The following is a 17,681-nucleotide window of genomic DNA, read 5'->3' as shown; positions in this document are numbered from 1 at the left end:
GGGAGTGGCTGCTGCCTGCCCGCGCTGCCTACCTCTGCGATGGGTTCCTGGGTGGGTTTTCAGGCTAGAAGTCCAGGGCGCAGATCAAGGCTGTGCCCCGTTTGATCCAGTGCTTCTGTGTTTTGTCCGTAGGGATCTCCACAGCAATCACGTAGTTGGTGGAATGGCCTGTTGTTGACAGTGTGCCTGTAAGGGGGGGGAAGCAAGGGCAAGAGGGTGGCACTGCAGCCCTGGCTGCTGCACAGACTGAGGGGTCCTGTACAAGTGACAACATGTGACATCCCCAATCCCATCCCCGTGCTAGGTGACAGGCTGAGCACAGCTCAGGGAAAAGGCTTGTGTGTTTTCAGGTGTGGGCTTGAGGAGAGTCCGGCCAGAGGCACCGCTGCATAGCCAAGGGTCTGTGCTCCATCTCCACAACCACAGCAGGAGGAATCCTGGGTGGTCTCAGCCAATAGCACCTTGCTCACTGTCACTGTGTGACAGGAGGAGCTCCTGCAGCTTCTCCAAGCTTCCCCTACTATCTCCTTGGCTGCTGGAGACGTTTCTTTAGGGCACCTACCTGCACGAGTGAGTGTCTTGTAGATTGGGCACAGGTAGATGCCGGTTGCTGGAGGCTTGCGGTTGGGGACAGGAATCAGCCAGATGACAGCCATCTCTGTGTAAAGCTCCTTGGGGCGTGACTCCGCTAGCTGGAACGCAATGGGGTCCCAGCGGGCGCCTTCGAGAAACAAGCCGTGGATGTAGCAGCCCTCGCTGGGCTGGCGAGTGAGCTCGCTCACCGACTCCTTCATTACCTGCAGAGTAGAGCGGCCTTAGGGCCCTGAGCAAGGCACGGCCCAGGAGGCTCAGCCCCAGGGAAGCCCTTCAGCAGCTCTTAGCAAAGCCGAGCCTGCCCAGCTCTCATGGGCTGGGCTGGGTTTTGTGGTGTCTCCCATCATCATCTCCCTGTGGCAAAGCCTGTAGAGAGGAACGTGAACAGGCCTGGAGAGGCAGAGGTCTCTCCTTGCCTTGTGGAGGTGCCTGTTGGGTGCATCTAAGCACAAAGGGGATGATGGAGTACACGGGCAGCTGGTGGCTTCACCCCCTGGCCAGGTCAGGGCTGAAACTGCTGCCAATTCTAGCAGCAGAGTCCAAAAGAATCCAGAGCCTCTGGCTGACTTTCTCACCTTGAAGCTAAATGAGAGAGTGTCTATGGAGATGACTGATTTCCTGGCAAAGTTCTGCAGTGTCCCAGTGAGGAAGGCCTGGGGGAAGAAGAACCCGCTGATCCAGAACACTGAAGGGATCCCGTGGCTGATCCATTTCTGCAGGAATTCAATCCGCTGCACCAAGTCGTTCACCCAGGATGCCAAGGGCTTCAGCGATGGGTAAGCCTGCAGGGCACCAACAGGAGAAGGTATTAAGGGTATGCAAGGACACTTAGGCTTTGTGCCCCAGTTGCTGACAGCTGCCCAGAGCCCAGGGATTCATCCAGCCCGAGGCTGGGAACAACTCTAAGCTGCGCTAGGCAGGAGACATTTCCGTGCTTGGGGAGCAAGAACCAGCTCCATGTGAGACATCCCAGTTCAGCCGTGGTGGCTGACAAACCATTCCCCTGCTTCAGGTGAGTTTCTGTGGGCAGCTGGGGCACCTACCATGGCATTCCACATCTTGGGGACAGTGTTGTTGTACAAGCTGGTGGCCATCAGCTCCAGCTGAGAAGACATCACCACCAGGCCCTTGAGGGCTTTCAGCAAATCCTTCAGCGTCTGAGCAATCACCCCCAGGAGCTTGTTGTACCTATGGACAAGGAAGAGAGGGATCAGAGAGACTCTGGGCGGTGGTTTATTGCCCACATCTGTCCAGAGAGGGTCTGGATCTCTGCACAGTGAGGGAAGCTCCTCTCCATCACCCCTGGCCCCATTCCTCTTGAACAGGGTCTCATAGCTGCGCCCCAGCCCTGGACTGCTGATCATAGCAGATGGAGACACTTCTCAGTCCCTGCAGGACAGGGATTGGCTGAAGGCTCTGGCTGGGACAACACGGTTGCTACTGTGGCTGCCAGTCCTGCTGCCATGCCCAGCAATGAGGCTCCTCAAGGGTTGGTGGCCCAGGACGCGATCCCACAGGGTTTTACCTGATCACCTCCTGCACAAGCACCGTGTTCATGGACTCCTCGTAGAGCAGCGGGTATTTGTGGATGACCTCCTGCAGGTTCATGGGGGCAGGCAGCTTTGCCAGGATGTCGTTGGAAGTCTCCTCCACTAGCTGGATGGAAAAGACTGCTGAGAAGGGAGAGAGGTAACACCTGGCTGGCAGTGCCACTGCTGGCACCTGGCAGGCAGGGTGGCACTCGCATTGGTGGCATCTGCTGACAGCTGGTGTTTGTGCCCACTGCTCATGCCAGGCACTGCCAGGATTGGGACACCCACCTCTTCCCTGCTGCGTCCTCCCACCGTGAAGGTCTTGGGTTGCAGCTGCAGAATGGCCTCCAGCAGAGCACTGGTCTCGTTCTGAGCGAAGGTAATGTTGGCGTTGTCGTGTAAACCAAAGAGGTCTGGGCTATCGTTGAGTGGCAGGCCCCTGATGTACTGCAGGTAGCCCTGGAGAGGAAGCCACATGGGTTGTGAGGCCAAGAACACAGGCACAAAGCTGTGGTGCCCCTTCACGCTGCTCTAGGCCTGGCCCAAAAGAAATGACTGAGCCAGGGTTGTGCGATGAGTTAAACCCAGCAGATATTGGACCTGTAGGTTTGGTTGGGAGATAGCCCTTGACTTGGTGTTTGAGATTCATTCATCTGACTTTTACACAGCTCCTCGTCCTGTCACAGCCAGGAAACCTAACTTGCAGCTTTGTCTTAGGGACAGCTTCTGTGTGCTCTGAGCAATGCTGGCTGACACAGGACTTGGGCTGCAGGGAGCCTGAGGGGGCGGCAGCTCCTCTGAGCCAGGTCTGGTGGCCGAGCAGAGCCCACAGCCATGGTTTGTGGTCTGGCTGGGGAGTTAAACTGCATTTGTGCGGAAGCAAACACATGGTATCAGAAGGGGCAGCTCCGCAGTGAGCTTCCTGCCGTGCCTCCCACAGAGCTCTTGGGTACTTTGGGTCTGTGATAGCAAAATGATCCCAAGTACAAAAGCTTTCAGCTGGGGAAACTTGTCAACAGTTCCTATGCCTCCTGGGCACAGGGACAAAGTTTTCCTCCTCTTGCTTCCTGAAAGCAGCTGAAAATTCCCAGTCCTTATGAACTTTATTTCCTCAGGGAACTAGGAACGCAGTGGGTTCCAGGGAGTGGATCCCCTTTGCACTGTGACGATCCCCTGGATCTCCAAGCTGCAGTTCATTACTCGAGTACTTACGCTGAGGTCAGCAGAGGGACTGATCTGCTTGTAGATCCCTGATTCCGAATAAGCAAACTCAGGAATGAGAACGTCAGGCTTGTAGAAGTCTTCCAAAATATTCATGATGCAGCGCCTGTCCCAGTCATCAGTGACGCGGCCACCGTAGTTGATCTCCCCAGCCGTGTACTTCAGTACCTGTGAGGGACCCCGCCGGGGCTTTCTGACCCACATGTCCATCACGAGCCCGTTCCTCCCGCAGGAGAGGCCAGCTCACACGCTTACCTTGTACGGGATGTCTGCATATTCGCTCAAGAACATCTGTAGCTGACTGATGCAGATGCGGAGGTCTCCGTCTGTGAACTCATAGGGGATGTTGAACCCCAGAGGCCCAAACTTTCTCCTCTCTAGCATGTTCCCATGGAAGAAACAGAGTGACAGCAACAAGGATTTAAACTCTGTGACCTGTGGACAGGAGAGGAGGGAGAAGAGGTGCTCAGCTTGGGAGAAGGCATCCTTGCACGGGATAAGTTCCTACGAGGACCTGGCAGAGGAGATGTGCCGTTCAGCACTGCCAAGTGGAGTGGGGAGAGGTGGAAACCTCAGTCAGCCTGCTGAGGTGTGGAAGGTGGTGGCCCACTGCCCTGCTTAGGGAGAGCTGCAAGTGCATTACAACAGGTCCTCTTGCTTCTGTTCCTCAAAACAGAGGCTCATCACAGAGTAGATGTAGACTCACAAGAAATAACACCCGCCCACTTCTAACACGTGAGAGCTCTAACAGAGAGGCAGAACTATGCCCAGAGAGGAGCAGCATCCAGGTGGAGAGCTGGGACAGCAAACCAAAGCACAATCTGGATCTTACCTTGGGGCAAGAATTCAAGAATTCATCACTGAAACTAATGTAGGACTTGAGCAGGTTGGCCTTGACCCCACGGGGGGGCTCAATGGTCATCTTAGAGCCATTCTGGAGTATGGACACGGGGAAGCGGTTGCTTGGCAGACTGGTGAGCCAGAGACGGAAATCCTGATGCACCTGGAAATCCATAAGGCAGCAAACGCTCAGAGGGTGCAGGCAGAGCCACTGCCACCACTCCTGCTCTGACCCTTGGTTTTACAGGGAACCCGTGTCTGGGATGGAAGTAGCTCTGGACTCCTCCCAGGGCTCCAGCCTCCGGCTTGTCATCCTCTGAGCAGTCAGGCTGCTCGGTGAAACAGCTCACCTTGCTGGGGTCAATGCCCTCGACGAGCCTCTCCAGTGAAGGCATCCAACTGGGGGCCAGGTGGCAGTTCTGGAAGAAGACCCAGTTGCCCTGCTCCATGGCTTTGTGCATCATGGCTTCAGCACGGGGGCCCTGAGGAGACAGATGAGAAGAGCTCAGAGACCCTGGTCCGTCATGGGTTGTGCTCTGCTGAGCTGGACAGGGAGACAGCTGCTGGGTGGAAGGACTGCTTTCCAGAGCTACAGCCTGGCTTTGTCCCCAGGGCTCCACAGGTTCTTCACTGGCTGATGGTGCAGCAAAGGCCCTTTTGCAGGCCTGCGGGTCTCAGTATGGGAGGGTGGAGGGAATGGAAGAACTAGTGATGGATTTGGCAGACAGTCTTGAGGGAAGAGGGTGTTTTCACTGTGCTGTAAGGGTGTTCACAGAATCACAGAATAGTTTCAGAAAAGACCTTTAAGATCATTGAGTCCAACCATGGATCCAGCCCCGCTAGGTCTGCCACCAGACCATGTTCCCAAGTACAACATTGTTTAAACACTTCCAGGGATGGTGACTCAACCACCACCCTGGGCAGCTGTGCTCGAGAGCCCTTTCAATAAAGAATTTCCTCTGAATATCCAACTTAAATCTCCCTTGATGCAGCTTGAGGCCATTTCCTCTTGTCCTGTCATTGGCTACCAGGGAGAAGAGACAACACCCACCTACTACAACCTCCTTTCGGGTAGTTGTAAAGAGTGATAAGGTCACCCTTCAGCCTCCTTTTCTCCAGACTAAACAACCCCAGTTTCCTCAGCTGCTCTTCATAAGGCTTGTGCTCTTAACTCTTCACCAGCTTTATTGCCCTTTGATCTCCTTGGAGCTAGATGAGGTGGCTGGGAGTGACAGCAGGACAGCACCAGCAGCTTACCTGGCCTTGGCCCAGAGAAATAGCAGAGAGATTTTTAGAGAACTTCATTTCTTCAGCAAACTTGTAGAGATCAGCAGCTGGGTCGGTGCCAGGGGACAGAACGAACACCAGTGGGGTGGTGGCACCGGACTCCCTGAAGATGACTGAGAGGTCAGTGGCCTGCAACACAGAAATTTGGTCAGAGTGGAGGAGACATAGTGTCACCACATGTGGCCCCTCCTCACCCTGCCTGGCCTCCAGCCCCTCTCCAAAGCACCGGCACACTCTCAGATGCTGAGGCCAGAAATGTGTTGAATCAGGGACTAGTACAGCTCTCTTCCAGCAGCGTTTGGATCAGAGGACTAGTACAGCTCTCTTCCAGCAGCATTTGGATCAGAGCAGTGACCACTTTACTATTTGTCAAACTCTTCTCTCGTGCGTCTCTTGTACAACCTGCTCCCTCCTAGTGCTGTTTAAGGGATGGACAACAGGTAGGTTGTGGATGAGGGACATCCTAAGTGTTGTTACCCTAGCTGTGGGGATACTGTTGGTGCAGCCCTTCTTGGCAGCTGGAGAGACATGAGCACTCCCACTGCAACTGGAAAATGCTGACAGCCCATTGACCGCAAGCTCGAGACCTCCTGATCCACTTATGGCTCCAGCAGAGCTTCCTTTTGTCTGGTTACCTGTGGCTCAATGAAGCGCCGATCCAGTTTCAGCGCCACAAAGTCCTGCATGGCGTTCGTGATCTTATCTCCTCGCAGGCACCGAAGAACCAGCAGCTTCTGGAATGCATCAAGCTCAGTCTCCCACTTCCCAGGCAGGGGCTCCCTGCAAAGCAATTCAGTGCTTTCTGGGGAGATGTGCCAGACCCGGCACCTCCCCAGGAAGCACCCAAGCTGCCTGCAGGCAGCCACTGGGGTTCCAGAAGGGACAAGAACCTTCCAGTCACTTGGCTGAAGTTGTTGTACATAGCTCTGAACCCATCAGCAAGCAAGCCAGAGCTGCTTCCAGTGGGGAAGCACCGAGTGCTGTGGGGCTAAGGCATTGAGCGGCTCTGCCTTGTGCAAGCAGCATGAACAGGCAAGGGCCACCCTTGAGAAGATGAGGCAATGCCACGTGTGGCACAGCTCTTACTGTGGCTGTGTTGGCTCCTCATGCCATTACCTGCCGGGTGCAGTACAGCTAAGCCGACAAAGCAGGGGACACTTGCCTATGAGGCTTGGGGCTGTCAAAAATGGTCCTGAACGCTGCAAGGTTGGCTACGAAATCATCTGCGAAGCCAGAGAAGTTCTTCAGGTTGCTCAAGGCCAGGATGTCTCCCCATGCTCTCTCGTACAGCCAGGCTGGAGCTGGGTTCTCCCGCATCTCCTTTACAGTCCCTCCTGAGAGCAGGTACCTCCACTCCTCCTGGGAACAGAGTAGGATGTGGTGATGGATCGTAACCTACCTGCCTGAGCCTGAGGGATGGGTTTGTTCTGTGTCCAAGTAACATCCTGTAGTAACTTTCTGGTTGCCTCTCCTGGCAGATGTGTGTGTTGAGGAAGAAGGAAACTGGATGGTCTGGTGAGATCAACATCACTGTTCAGCTGTCACTAGCTTTTCTCTGCCTTCTAATCCTTGCCTGCTCCCTCAGAACTTGCTCACCTTTGCACCAGTCTGACAGTAAACTCAACAAAAGGTGCAGGTGACTTCATTCAAGCTATGCAACTTTGCATATAGACATAGGCCAAGGTTTGCCCACCAGCCTGCCCTCAGTGCCAGGCAGCAAGGCTCCCTTCCCACCCCAGCATGCTATTTAAGGGGACTGACCAGGCTGGGCTTGAGTTGCTCTGATGGGATCCCATCAAAGGATCAAGGTGACTCGCTCACCAGATCGATCTGCCCGTTGTTCATCAGAATCCGGACGCAAACCAGGAAGGCAAACATGAGTTTGTGCTTCTCAAAGAGGCTACGGCACACGTTGCTGTAGAGACTGAAGGTGATGTAGTTGTTGATGTTTGTGACCCGGTCCTTCAGGTTGTCTGAAATAAAAGGCATCAACCAGACAAGGCTGGTGGGCGCTCTCCATGCCAGCTGCACACCCACACCTTGCCCAAGAAGAGACATCGCTGCCTGTCTGACCAGGCAGGAAGGACGCCAGGGCCAGGGCACAGGCAAAGTACACGCCATCCTGGTCACAGCACAGAAACTCCATGAAAGCACAAGGCTGTGAGATTCAGCACGCAGAAGAAAACACGGCCCCAGTACCAGGAGGGAGCCCACACTGCACCACAGCAGCTGACACGGGCCCACCACCCCCAGCCTGGCTACCATGCGCTGCCGGGTGGGGAGAGCGGCTCCTAGCCTGGCAGGAGCAGCCAGGACCTGTGACTCCGTGACAAGTAGAGCCACACCTATGCCAGGATGGTGTGTACCTTGCCTGTGCCCTGGCACTGCCACCCTCCCACATCGTCAGACAGGGCGGCAGAGAAGTGGGGAAGCAAACGGAGGGCAGAGTGAGACTGAACCTTCCCTTCCCTCACGTTGGCACAGCTAGGGGCAGATCTGGACCATGCGGAGAGACAACGCAAGCAGGCATGTTTGCCTTGACTCTGCAGGTGTCCTAGCTTCTGCTGCCACTACGCAAGGAACGTGAAGTAAGAAAGGGGATTGGAGGCACCTGCTTTCTCAGAGTTAGTGATCCCCATTAGAAAGATGTTGAGGAACCACTCGAGTGAGTACTGGTACATGGGGTCCACGTTGGACAAGTCTGAGACGCAGAAGTAGAGGATCTGCGAGCGGACGGCAACAGGCACATACTGCAGGCGGGTGGTGTTGATGTCCTTCTCTGTCTGCTCTGCCACCATCACCTTGGCCTGGGGTACAGAGGAGACAATCCGGTTAGTGCAGTGCTGACAGGGGACGCACAGCTGCGGGGGGAGAGCACCTCTGCCTCTCACCTGGATCTCCCCTGCCTTGACCTTGGACGCCTCCAGCACTTTGATGAGCTCCAAGTCATCTACAGGGTTTCCTTCAGAAGTGCTAAGCTGATACAGGATCTGGTCTTCTATCTTCTTCAGCTCCTGATGCATCTCAGCATTGCTAACAATTAGCCGGTTTCTAGCTTCTTCTAAGTCAGGTCGCTCCGCAGCCACCACTTGTCCCAGCAGTTGGTCTTCCAAACCACTACAAACAAAAGCCACGGGGGTGAGGATGGGTGCAACAGGCCTGAATGTTTGAGGGTTGTAAGAAATGAGTTTGAGCAGCACGAGCAGCTAAGGGGTAAGCAGGTACCTGGGTGAGAGGGTGAAGTTGATGAGGGTGAGCTTCGTGGAAATCTCAGGGCTGTAGTGAGGGTTGGGCAGGCTGGTGGTGATGTACATCTTGAAACCATCATGGTAGGGGATCACCGCATCCCCCAGCTTCAACACTGTGTTGCCTTGCTGTTTGTAAGTCTGTATCAGAGAGGGACAAATGCAGGAAAGCTGGGATGACTACCTTTGTGTAGCTCTGCTGCGAGGAAGGAATCTGAAGACCCTCTGGACAGAGGATATCAGTGTTTCCCAGCAGACATGAAAGTATCATCTGTATTTCATGGCCCTGCCCATCAGGCCAAGACAAAATGCCTGCTGGCAGTAGACTGGGATGTGCAGGAGGTTACCAACACTTTGCAGCCCTGGCCAAGAGAGACGAGCACAGAAGAGGCAGCATCCACTTGAGTGCTGCCTGCCCAGAGAGACCTGCAAACCCACCAAGTCCCACTGCGCCCCAAATAAATAGCCCCTTCCAGCCCCCCCCAGGTACCCACGGCCCTCCTTGCCAAAATGAGACACAGGACCTGTTTCAGCAGAACAGGCTCAAGGGCTGGATCCAGCTCCTCGCCAACATTCTCCAGCAGGAAGGGCTTCCCGAAGGTAATGGCATTTTCCAGGCAGCTGAGGAAGTCCCGGTCGCTCAGTTTGGCCACCTCCAGGCCATTCACCTTCTCCTGAAAGGTAGAAGGGGAGGGCCAGGTTCCCTGTGGTGTCCTGCCCACCTTCACATCCAGCGCTGGTACATGGTAAGCCTCTCATTGGGCTGATTTAGCCCTCCAGAGCAGAAAAAATAATATCTTTTCTTGCTCAGCTAGGTTTTGACTATTATGGCAGGCTTAGCCCAAGTCACCGTGCTCTGAGACAGCCCTAGGAGGCAGCAGGAAGGGGGAGAATGGGGAGAAGCTCCTTCATGAGTTTCAGGAGCCATGTCCCTGCGGAGCCCCACACTGGTAACTCAGAGCTTGTTTGCCTTCAAAGTAAGAGCAGGTGGGTAGGAAAAACCTTCAAGGAGCAAAATAGGAGCAGCTGTCTGAGCCTCCAACCTGACCCTTCAAAAGAGCAGTGGGTGGCTCTCTTCTGGGAGAGAAGAGGTGGTGACCTGTGCTCCTACAGCTCTAGCAGCAAGGACTGTGCTCATTGGCCAGGTAATGCTACCCTGATCCCTTCTGTCCTAGGGACCCTAAAGGCTGTTACAGGAGATGCTAACGTCGTTCTGTGTGATTTAGGGTGTGCGGAAGGATGTAAAGCCCCAAGAGTGCTAGTAAGGAGCTAGAAGGATTTTGATGTCTTACTTGCTTGTAGTGGCCCTGCTCCTGCCCTGTGCTGATCTCCCCAAGCAGAGAAGTCCACCTGGGATAAATATGGATGTGGAGCTTGTCTGGTGCTAGCGAGGCTGGGCTGGGGCAGTGGGGGGGCGGTCCTGGAGTTCTGGAGCAAAAAGCCTGAGGTTGCTTTGTGTAACTCCTAACAGAAAGCTTTTGTCCACTATTGGTGGCAGACCTGACTTTCCTCCCATGGCTCTTACCAGATTCTTGATCCATTTGTTTGCTTGTCCTTGGGGATCTATGTAGTGAGTCCAGCGCTGGGAGAACTGTGTTATTACTCCATTCTCCACAGACAGAGTGTCATTGGGTAAACCAGCAATCTGATGGGGCAGAAAAAGCTGTTGTAGCACAAGACAGCTGACTGGAGAGAAGTCCTTGCTGTCCTGGGCCCTGTGTGGTCCCACTGTGGTGGGCAGGGGATGGTGGTGAGAGTATCTTTAAAGCAGCTGAGTCCAGAGCTGCAGCTCTTGCCTGAAGCGGCTGAGCTATGGAACAGAGCTGTGCTGGCAGAGTTAGGCTTGGACAGGCGATGGCCAGGGCTTTGCTCTAAGCCTGTGCTTTGAAAATGGGAAGCCTTACAGGTTGAGGCTGATGCCCTCGAATTGCTGTTGTCATCCTGTATGCTGCCAGATCCTCTCCTGCCCACAATTTGGAGCCTGGCAGTGATTCCAGCTCTGCATTGCAGAGGTGCTCGGTCGTTATTGAGCTGTTTGGTTTGGGGTCTGCCCTTTGGCATGGGTGACCTCAGCGAGTGTGAGCTGAGCATTTTAGCCTTTGCCTCAGGTGCCTTCAGCCCGGAGTGTTGGGGTTTTCTGCAACTTGCCTGCCAGGAGCGGATTTTCACAGGCTCTCCAAGGGTGCTGATCAGGCTCTGCTCCTTAGTGTGAGGAATGTTGTTTTCTGACAGCTGCTTCAGCCACTCCTTGCACAGTGCTACGCGGTAGTGTCCCTGCCACAAGAAGCACTGTCATAGCCTTTCTTTTACTGGCACCCAGTGTGCTGTCATCATCTAAACCCTCCTATTTCCAACCAAATGGGACCACATGCAGCCTCGGGCACAAATGGGGAGAGATCCAGAAGGGACCTTGCACCTTTTTGCCCTGTTTCTTTCTCCCAGCAAGCAACAGCAAGAGGCCAGGAGAGCAGAGCAGCCAAGAGAACCCCTCGCAGAGAGCATTGTACGCTTACCATAAAAGGGCCCAGGTAGGCCACAAAGCCAGCTGCAACCAGCATGTCCCCAGTGATATTGTGGATCTTGGAATCCAAGTTCTCGACAGTGTCCTGCCAGCGCACCTTCTCATCAGCCAGGCTGTTTATGAGCTGTGGGATAAGTCGCATGTGTGAGAACTGCTGTATGATCTATCTCTTGTGTCCTATACCTGCTGCTCTCTGGGGGATGCTGCAGGAGACCAGAGGTTGCAGGGGTGGCCCCTGCATATCGAGAATTGTCCCCAGCTTTAAGCACTTAGTCTTGGGATTACTGGGCTGCTCTCAGCTCTCCTAGACACCCACTGCTGGCTGAACAAGCTGCACACTGGAGGACAGCAGCTTTTCATGCCAGTGCCTGGCTAGCTTGGCTTCCTCAGTCATGTTGTCTTGCTGAGATCTGGCCAGGCAGCTTCAACTGAGGATTGTTGAGTTGCAGGCACATAATGTCTTATTCACCACTGTACTCCTTATTCTGAAATTAGGTTGTTTCGGTGAGCAAGCAGAACCCAACTTTGTCCCTTACCGTATTGGCACGGCCCAATCTCTGCTGACACAGCTCACACTTCATCTCCAACTCCTCCTTCTCATCTACGCAGGTCTTGTATTTGGCTTGCAGCATGGCAATGCCATTTTCAACCTCGCTCAGGCGGTCCTTTGCTTCCTGAAGGACCTGCTGAGTGGCACGCAGGTCCTCTTCTGCCTCCTTCCAGGCTCGCTGAGGAGATGCACAAGGAAACAGTGGGTATTTCGGGCATGTGGCCAAGCTCTTTCCTAAAAAGCCAGAGACCTTGGAGCAAGAGTTGCTTTTCCATAAAAGCACTAGCTGATACTGAGATCCTTCCTTGTGTGACAAAGGCTGACCACCCTAAATCCAGGGGGGTGTTCTGCAAGCCCAGGAGTAAAAGTAGGAGTAAGGAGGGCCTTTCTACATAGCTTCAAAAAGCCAAGAGCCTGTGCTAGCTTACACAAGCTCAGGATGGGGCCCACTGGTGAACAGGAGAATGGTTCCTCCACTTGCCCCAAAATAATAAAGAACTGGCTAGGCTTGGAGGGGATTAGGGCTGAAACACCAGTAAGATGTGGGAATGCCTCTCTAAGTACAGTCTCTGCTGAGCCAGGAACTTGGCAAAAAGAACAAGGTATTACTTCTGTCCCAGCATATTCTAGGCTGATTTATTCTACTTGATGATGTTAACAGGTTTTGGGGTGCTGGCTCTGCCAAGGCGTGGTCTGAACATGGTGACACTTGGCATCTCCTGCAGAAGGAGCTGCTAGTACTGCATTCCCTACCACCCAGAGCGATCGAGTCGCACTGTCTCTTACCCGCTTAGGCTCCACAGTCTTGGCGACAAAGTGGTACTTGTGCATGGCACGGACCCACTGGCAGATGGAGGTGCAAGCTTTGGAAACCTTGGCAATAGCAGCTGGCTGAAACTCCTCACTGTCAATGTATGGCTGGATGGCTTTGATCACAGTGTCTGCAATATTGTCCTGCAAGGAATGGTGAGAGAGAAAAGAGATGGGTGATAAGGATGCCAGAGGTCTGACCGAGGAGGGTCTCAAAAGGCTTCCCCCAGTGACTGCAGCCTGCCTGTGCACTGGCAGAGTTAAGGCATTGCACTGGAGCAAAAGGAATCAAATTACTGCATGTTGAGGCCTGGGAGGCACGGATGTGGGATTGGTTAAATCCATTCCCATAGCATTTCCATCCAGGCCCTCCACATGAAAGAGCAAGAGGGACAGAAGCAGAGGACCTGTGCTTCTGCGTCCTATTGCCCAAGGCAACCAAGTGCAGCCAGCTGACACGAGGACTTCCAGAATGAATACATCCTCATCCTCTGTGCTGCTGATGGATTTTGCCCATAAAGCTTCAATCCTGTCAGAAGAATCTCTGTAAGGCAATACCTTGGTCACAGCCTTCCTCTGCCACTGCTTACCTTATCATACTTAAACAGACTGTCCAGGAACCTCCCTGGGTCCTGGAGAAGGGCTCTGCCTGGTTCCCAGTAGTCATCCACCTTGGACCCCAGCTTTTCTCCTGCCACCCTTCTGGGTTTGATTCCTTTCATAATGCAGACGGCTTCAATCACCATCTTCACACCGATGGGAGGCCGCTGCAGTGCTCGTACCTTTAAAACCCAAATAGAGACAGTGGGTTGGCTTGGGTCTCGGTGAGACAGGGCGCTACTCCCTTAGCTGGCCCAGCAGAGGCCGGGACCAGAGGCAAGACATTTAGAGGATGCAGTGCACAGGCAGGAAGGAGAGAGGTACCAGAAGGGAAAGCTGGTTATTCGAAAGGGCGTGGAGCAAGCCATAGGAAGGCTGAAAAAGCCTGCCCTCATGCTACTTATCTTACTGGCTGAAGATGTCTTGGTGAAGGAGCTAGATCTGTACAGCCTTGAAAAGGAGACTGTATGGAAATGGGGTATGGGCAGGCTTTCTCCTTCACTCTGTGGGTTCTCACTTGTCTTGTACCCCACTGCAGCAATGCTGTACCCCATGAGCTGGTGGGTTGAGTTGGCATTGCAAGCCTTGTACATACAGGACACTTTTCATGCCAGCTCTACAAGAGGACAGGTGCTGGGGGCAAAGAGACACTTGTCTGTCTTTCCCCACCTTCCCGAGAAAGGAGTTTTGTATGTTTTGTGGGGAATAAATCTGTCATTCACAATTGCAGAACAAAAGCCTGATCGCTCCTCAACACCCCCACCCGTTGCATCCTGTGCAGTAAAATCTTGTACTTGCTGAGTTTGCTCTCTTGGTTATAGGTTGTGACACTTGCCAGGCTCAGAATCACCCTCCTTTCTCAGACTACCCTATTTCAAGCCAGTGCTCCTTTAAGTTACCCCACTAGCTATCACTTCTTGCTCTTCTCCGAGGTGGAACCCCTTTCAAAAGAGCCTGCTGGTTCAGACTGTGTTGCTACATCTGTCCTTGGGCTGAGCAGTCAATACTTGGGGCTGCATCATGGCACTGCCCTCCTCAACACCTTCTCTGGTGCAAGCTGGAAGCAATGTGTAGGAGCACCCAGGAGCCATTTGCTGTGTCTCTGCCCCTCAAAACTCTGGTTCTGAAGGAGAGAAGCTGCATAGGCAGCTGCCCAGGGGGTTGGCTAGAGATGCTAGAAAAGGCTGGGGATGCTGCAAACCTATAGAAGTAGAACTGCTGCAAAGTGAGAGGCCGTCCAGGACCAAACCCAGCTCTTCCACCCTCCCCCCCCTCAACCCAGTTACCTCTGAAACATCACTTTTGTTGAGGTTCCTAAGACTGGCAAGAGCAGCGTCCAGGGCTGGGAGGGCTTCATCCAAGTCCTTCTGAGCATCATCTGCAATGGCCTGGGCTGCCTGAGCTTTCACTTTAGCCTTCATCTCCTCAGCCTGCACAGCACTTCTTGTCTCTTCAGCCACAGCTGTGTCCACCTGCAACCCCAGAGAGAGCCTCAGAAGCAAGCAGCAGCCAGAGCACCCCCATGGCTTGGCTCAGCACCACTAGGTAAGGATCACAGCCCTCCTGGCAGGTCATGTGTGCTCTTCCAGCAGAGACAAGCTGGAGCCTAAGTGCTGGAGGGGAGCCCCTTCCACATCATACCAGCAGGAGGTTTTTGCCAGCCTGTAGAGATCAACCACAAGCTCCATCTCTGTGCCTGGAATGGTGTTAGTCCTGCAGGAATTGGCTGCTCTACCCATTTTTCCTCTTGGCACAGGAAGAGGATGCACAGGGGTGCGGGAGATGGAGGAATAAGAAGATATGCTGAGGGTTTTGTTTCTAGAACTGTCACTTCTGTCTCCCCCCAGGGTTAAAACACTACCACGAGGTGTAAAGGGAAAGTGGAATGTAGCCAAATCTTTATTTGCTCTGTGGGAACATGGAAGACTGCAGACTCTTTCCCCTTCACATGCAGAGTTGTGTGATGTCAGTGTCTCTTCCCTCTGTCTCAGTCTGGCCACCCCACAGCAGGAGACAGGCAGGGAGGAACACAGAGAGGAGGGAAGGCAGCAACATCCAACAGAGGACAGCTTTTTCTTCTGCAGCAGCACGACTGACCGTGTGTGCTGATCCCTGAGGTCTGGGCCAGCAGGGCAGGCTGCAGCTGGACCAGCTGCTTGAGGATGGGAGGAGGGGGAAGAATCCCTTTCAGCAGCAGCAGTCTGAGCTCAGAGCTTCTCGGGAGCGTTTTAGTAATGTTCCTAGTCTGTGCTTGCAGGGATTGAAACCCGTGAAGAAAGGGAGCGGGTATCTTGGCTGACTGACCCCTGGGCTGTGGTTTCGGACAGAGCCTTGTGAGCCAATGCTTCTGTCATCAGCGGATTGGGAGGTTTTTTGACTGCGTCCCCCCCCCCCCACCAGCAGAACGGGGATCACAGCAGAGGCCACTTTTGCTGGCAGCGCTGCTCTGCAGGGATAGCTGCTCTGCTAACCTGGGGCCCTTTTACTGTCAGATTAAGCAGGGTTTTGTACAATCCCTTGTGTCCAGTCTGAGCAGCCAGACTTGGGAAGCGTGGGGCTGTTCAGCAGCAGTACCTGCAGTTGCTCCATGGTTGCTGCTGTGTCCTTGGCTGCTTGTGCCAGAAGAGGGCGGGCGGACTCCAGCTCCTCCTGCATCCTTGCTACATCCTCTGCTGTTTGCAGGAGCTGTGGGAGCAGAGCAGAATGAGACCACACAAACCCATGGAAAAGCCCCAGGAAAGAGCTGTGCTGCCCTGTGGGTGCTCACTGCCTGGTGTCAGGCTGTACAAAGCAGATCTTGCCCTGGTCCCTGCTTGAGCACCACTTGGACACTGTGGTGTGCTTATAAACAGCAGCGTCTGCACGTGATGTACATTATTTCGTAAGCTCACGGCCATGAGTCATGGAATGGTTTGGGTCAGAAGGGATGTCAAAGACCATCCAGTTCCAATCCCTGTGACATGGGCAGGGACACCTCCCACTGGATCGGGTTGTTCAAAGCCCCATCCAACCTGGCCTTCAACACCTCCAGGGATGGGGCAGCCATGACTTCTCTGGGCAAGCTGTGCCAGTACCTCACCCCTCTCACAGGGAAACACTTCTTTCTAAGATCTAATGTAAATCTCCCGTCTTTCAGCTTAAAATAATTCCTGCAACTCCCTAATAAAGACCCCCTCCCCAGCTTTCCTGTAGCCTCTTTCAGTACTGGAAGGCTGCTAAGGTCTCCCTGGAGCCTTCTCTTCTCCAGGCTGAACAACCCCAATTCTCTCAGCTTGTTACAGGGCTTTTGATTAAAAAGTTATTAAGGAACATCCTGAGAGATGAGCGACAGCGATGTCTACAGCTCCCCATAGACCGGGGACCGTGATTCTTTCAGAGCTGTTACAGACTCAGACCTTCAGAAAGACTGGCTCTGGCAGAAGGCACGGTTCTTGCTTGCTTTAGCACGAGTTTTCTCCTACTATACTCTGCTTGAAGCAGGTAAGGGAGGCTCCAAAGCTCTCCTGGGTGTGAGGGACAAACCTTGTCCAGGCCACTCTTCATCCTTTTCTTGGCTGTCTCCAGTTCCTGTTTCTTCTTTCCAATCAGGGAACCGAAGATGCCAAGGAACTCGAGGTAGCTCTTGGGAGTGACATAATTGTGTCTGCCCAGCTCTGCCAAGTACACTTGGCACTTCTCTGCCACACTCTGATGGATTTCTACACACACTTGAATCTACAAGGAAAGAAATAATCTTATTCAGTACTGAACACGTGGTAGGCAAGTTAATGTGATGCCCGCATAGGGCACAAGGGGTTTATAAAGAGCCTAAGCATACTGGCACAGCAGAGCTTATATACGCATGTGGCTTCAAATCTGTGCAGAGACAGGGTGACAAACGGGGATGGCCACTTCAAGGCATACAAAAGATAAACAGCTATGTATATGAATGATCCTGCCATGAAACATTTCTGCTACAGGATAAGACTTCTCTGCAGGTTTGTCCTACATCTATTGTCTAGAGTTATGGCACACTGAGCATACAGGAGCTGTATGTTGTCCATTGAGTGTGGTACCTACCACCCCCTTGACATCTTCAGGACTGGCACTGAGATGTGGGATCTCTTGCAAGAAGAAGGAGGCAACGCACTGCAGAGCTTCAGCAGGCCACTCGTTAAACCAGTCGATGGTACAGCAGTTCACAAGAGAGGGGAACTGTCTCAAACGTGAGCGGAAGACTTCTCCAATAGGGCTAAGGGAAAGACATGCAGAAAAGAGATGTCACAACTAGTGAGAGATACAGGGAGAAAATAGCTTTCCTACTTCCCTAGAACCACCCTGAATTCTTATGGAGTAAGAAGGAAGGGAGCATTCCCAAGGAAGGAAAAGGAGAGAGGGAAATAGGGAAGGAAAGTTTAGACAGTGAGCTGCATGTCCTAAGCTGAGTGTCACAGTCATGCCTGGGAAGATCTGCAAGTATTAAGATGGTAGTGGTGTAATGT

General features: G+C 53.5%; 1 protein-coding gene across 1 annotated transcript in view; it reads right to left on the bottom strand.

Moving 5' to 3' along the window:
• DNAH1 (dynein axonemal heavy chain 1) overlaps positions 1 to 17,681 on the bottom strand; it is a 67,586-nt gene continuing 49,905 nt past the window's right edge. Inside the window, exons 50-77 of the mRNA XM_054077049.1 lie at positions 17,260 to 17,431; positions 16,723 to 16,914; positions 15,775 to 15,885; positions 14,487 to 14,672; positions 13,191 to 13,382; positions 12,577 to 12,744; positions 11,777 to 11,968; positions 11,233 to 11,364; positions 10,868 to 10,993; positions 10,245 to 10,364; positions 9,244 to 9,393; positions 8,700 to 8,860; positions 8,366 to 8,591; positions 8,086 to 8,281; positions 7,296 to 7,447; positions 6,633 to 6,833; positions 6,110 to 6,250; positions 5,445 to 5,603; positions 4,538 to 4,669; positions 4,180 to 4,350; positions 3,603 to 3,782; positions 3,339 to 3,515; positions 2,415 to 2,585; positions 2,120 to 2,250; positions 1,638 to 1,782; positions 1,170 to 1,376; positions 563 to 797; positions 1 to 186 (exon numbers count right to left, since the gene is read on the bottom strand). Coding sequence (XP_053933024.1) covers positions 65 to 186; positions 563 to 797; positions 1,170 to 1,376; positions 1,638 to 1,782; positions 2,120 to 2,250; positions 2,415 to 2,585; positions 3,339 to 3,515; positions 3,603 to 3,782; positions 4,180 to 4,350; positions 4,538 to 4,669; positions 5,445 to 5,603; positions 6,110 to 6,250; positions 6,633 to 6,833; positions 7,296 to 7,447; positions 8,086 to 8,281; positions 8,366 to 8,591; positions 8,700 to 8,860; positions 9,244 to 9,393; positions 10,245 to 10,364; positions 10,868 to 10,993; positions 11,233 to 11,364; positions 11,777 to 11,968; positions 12,577 to 12,744; positions 13,191 to 13,382; positions 14,487 to 14,672; positions 15,775 to 15,885; positions 16,723 to 16,914; positions 17,260 to 17,431 — 4,648 coding nt within the window. The 3' untranslated portion in view covers positions 1 to 64. The remainder of the gene's footprint in view (positions 187 to 562; positions 798 to 1,169; positions 1,377 to 1,637; positions 1,783 to 2,119; positions 2,251 to 2,414; positions 2,586 to 3,338; positions 3,516 to 3,602; positions 3,783 to 4,179; positions 4,351 to 4,537; positions 4,670 to 5,444; positions 5,604 to 6,109; positions 6,251 to 6,632; positions 6,834 to 7,295; positions 7,448 to 8,085; positions 8,282 to 8,365; positions 8,592 to 8,699; positions 8,861 to 9,243; positions 9,394 to 10,244; positions 10,365 to 10,867; positions 10,994 to 11,232; positions 11,365 to 11,776; positions 11,969 to 12,576; positions 12,745 to 13,190; positions 13,383 to 14,486; positions 14,673 to 15,774; positions 15,886 to 16,722; positions 16,915 to 17,259; positions 17,432 to 17,681) is intronic.

The sequence above is a fragment of the Cuculus canorus genome, chromosome 11 (assembly GCF_017976375.1).
Source record: "Cuculus canorus isolate bCucCan1 chromosome 11, bCucCan1.pri, whole genome shotgun sequence".
NCBI classification, from domain to species: domain Eukaryota; kingdom Metazoa; phylum Chordata; class Aves; order Cuculiformes; family Cuculidae; genus Cuculus; species Cuculus canorus.
The sequence above is the reverse complement of the archived record's forward strand: the minus strand, read 5'-3'. Positions and strand labels throughout refer to the sequence as shown.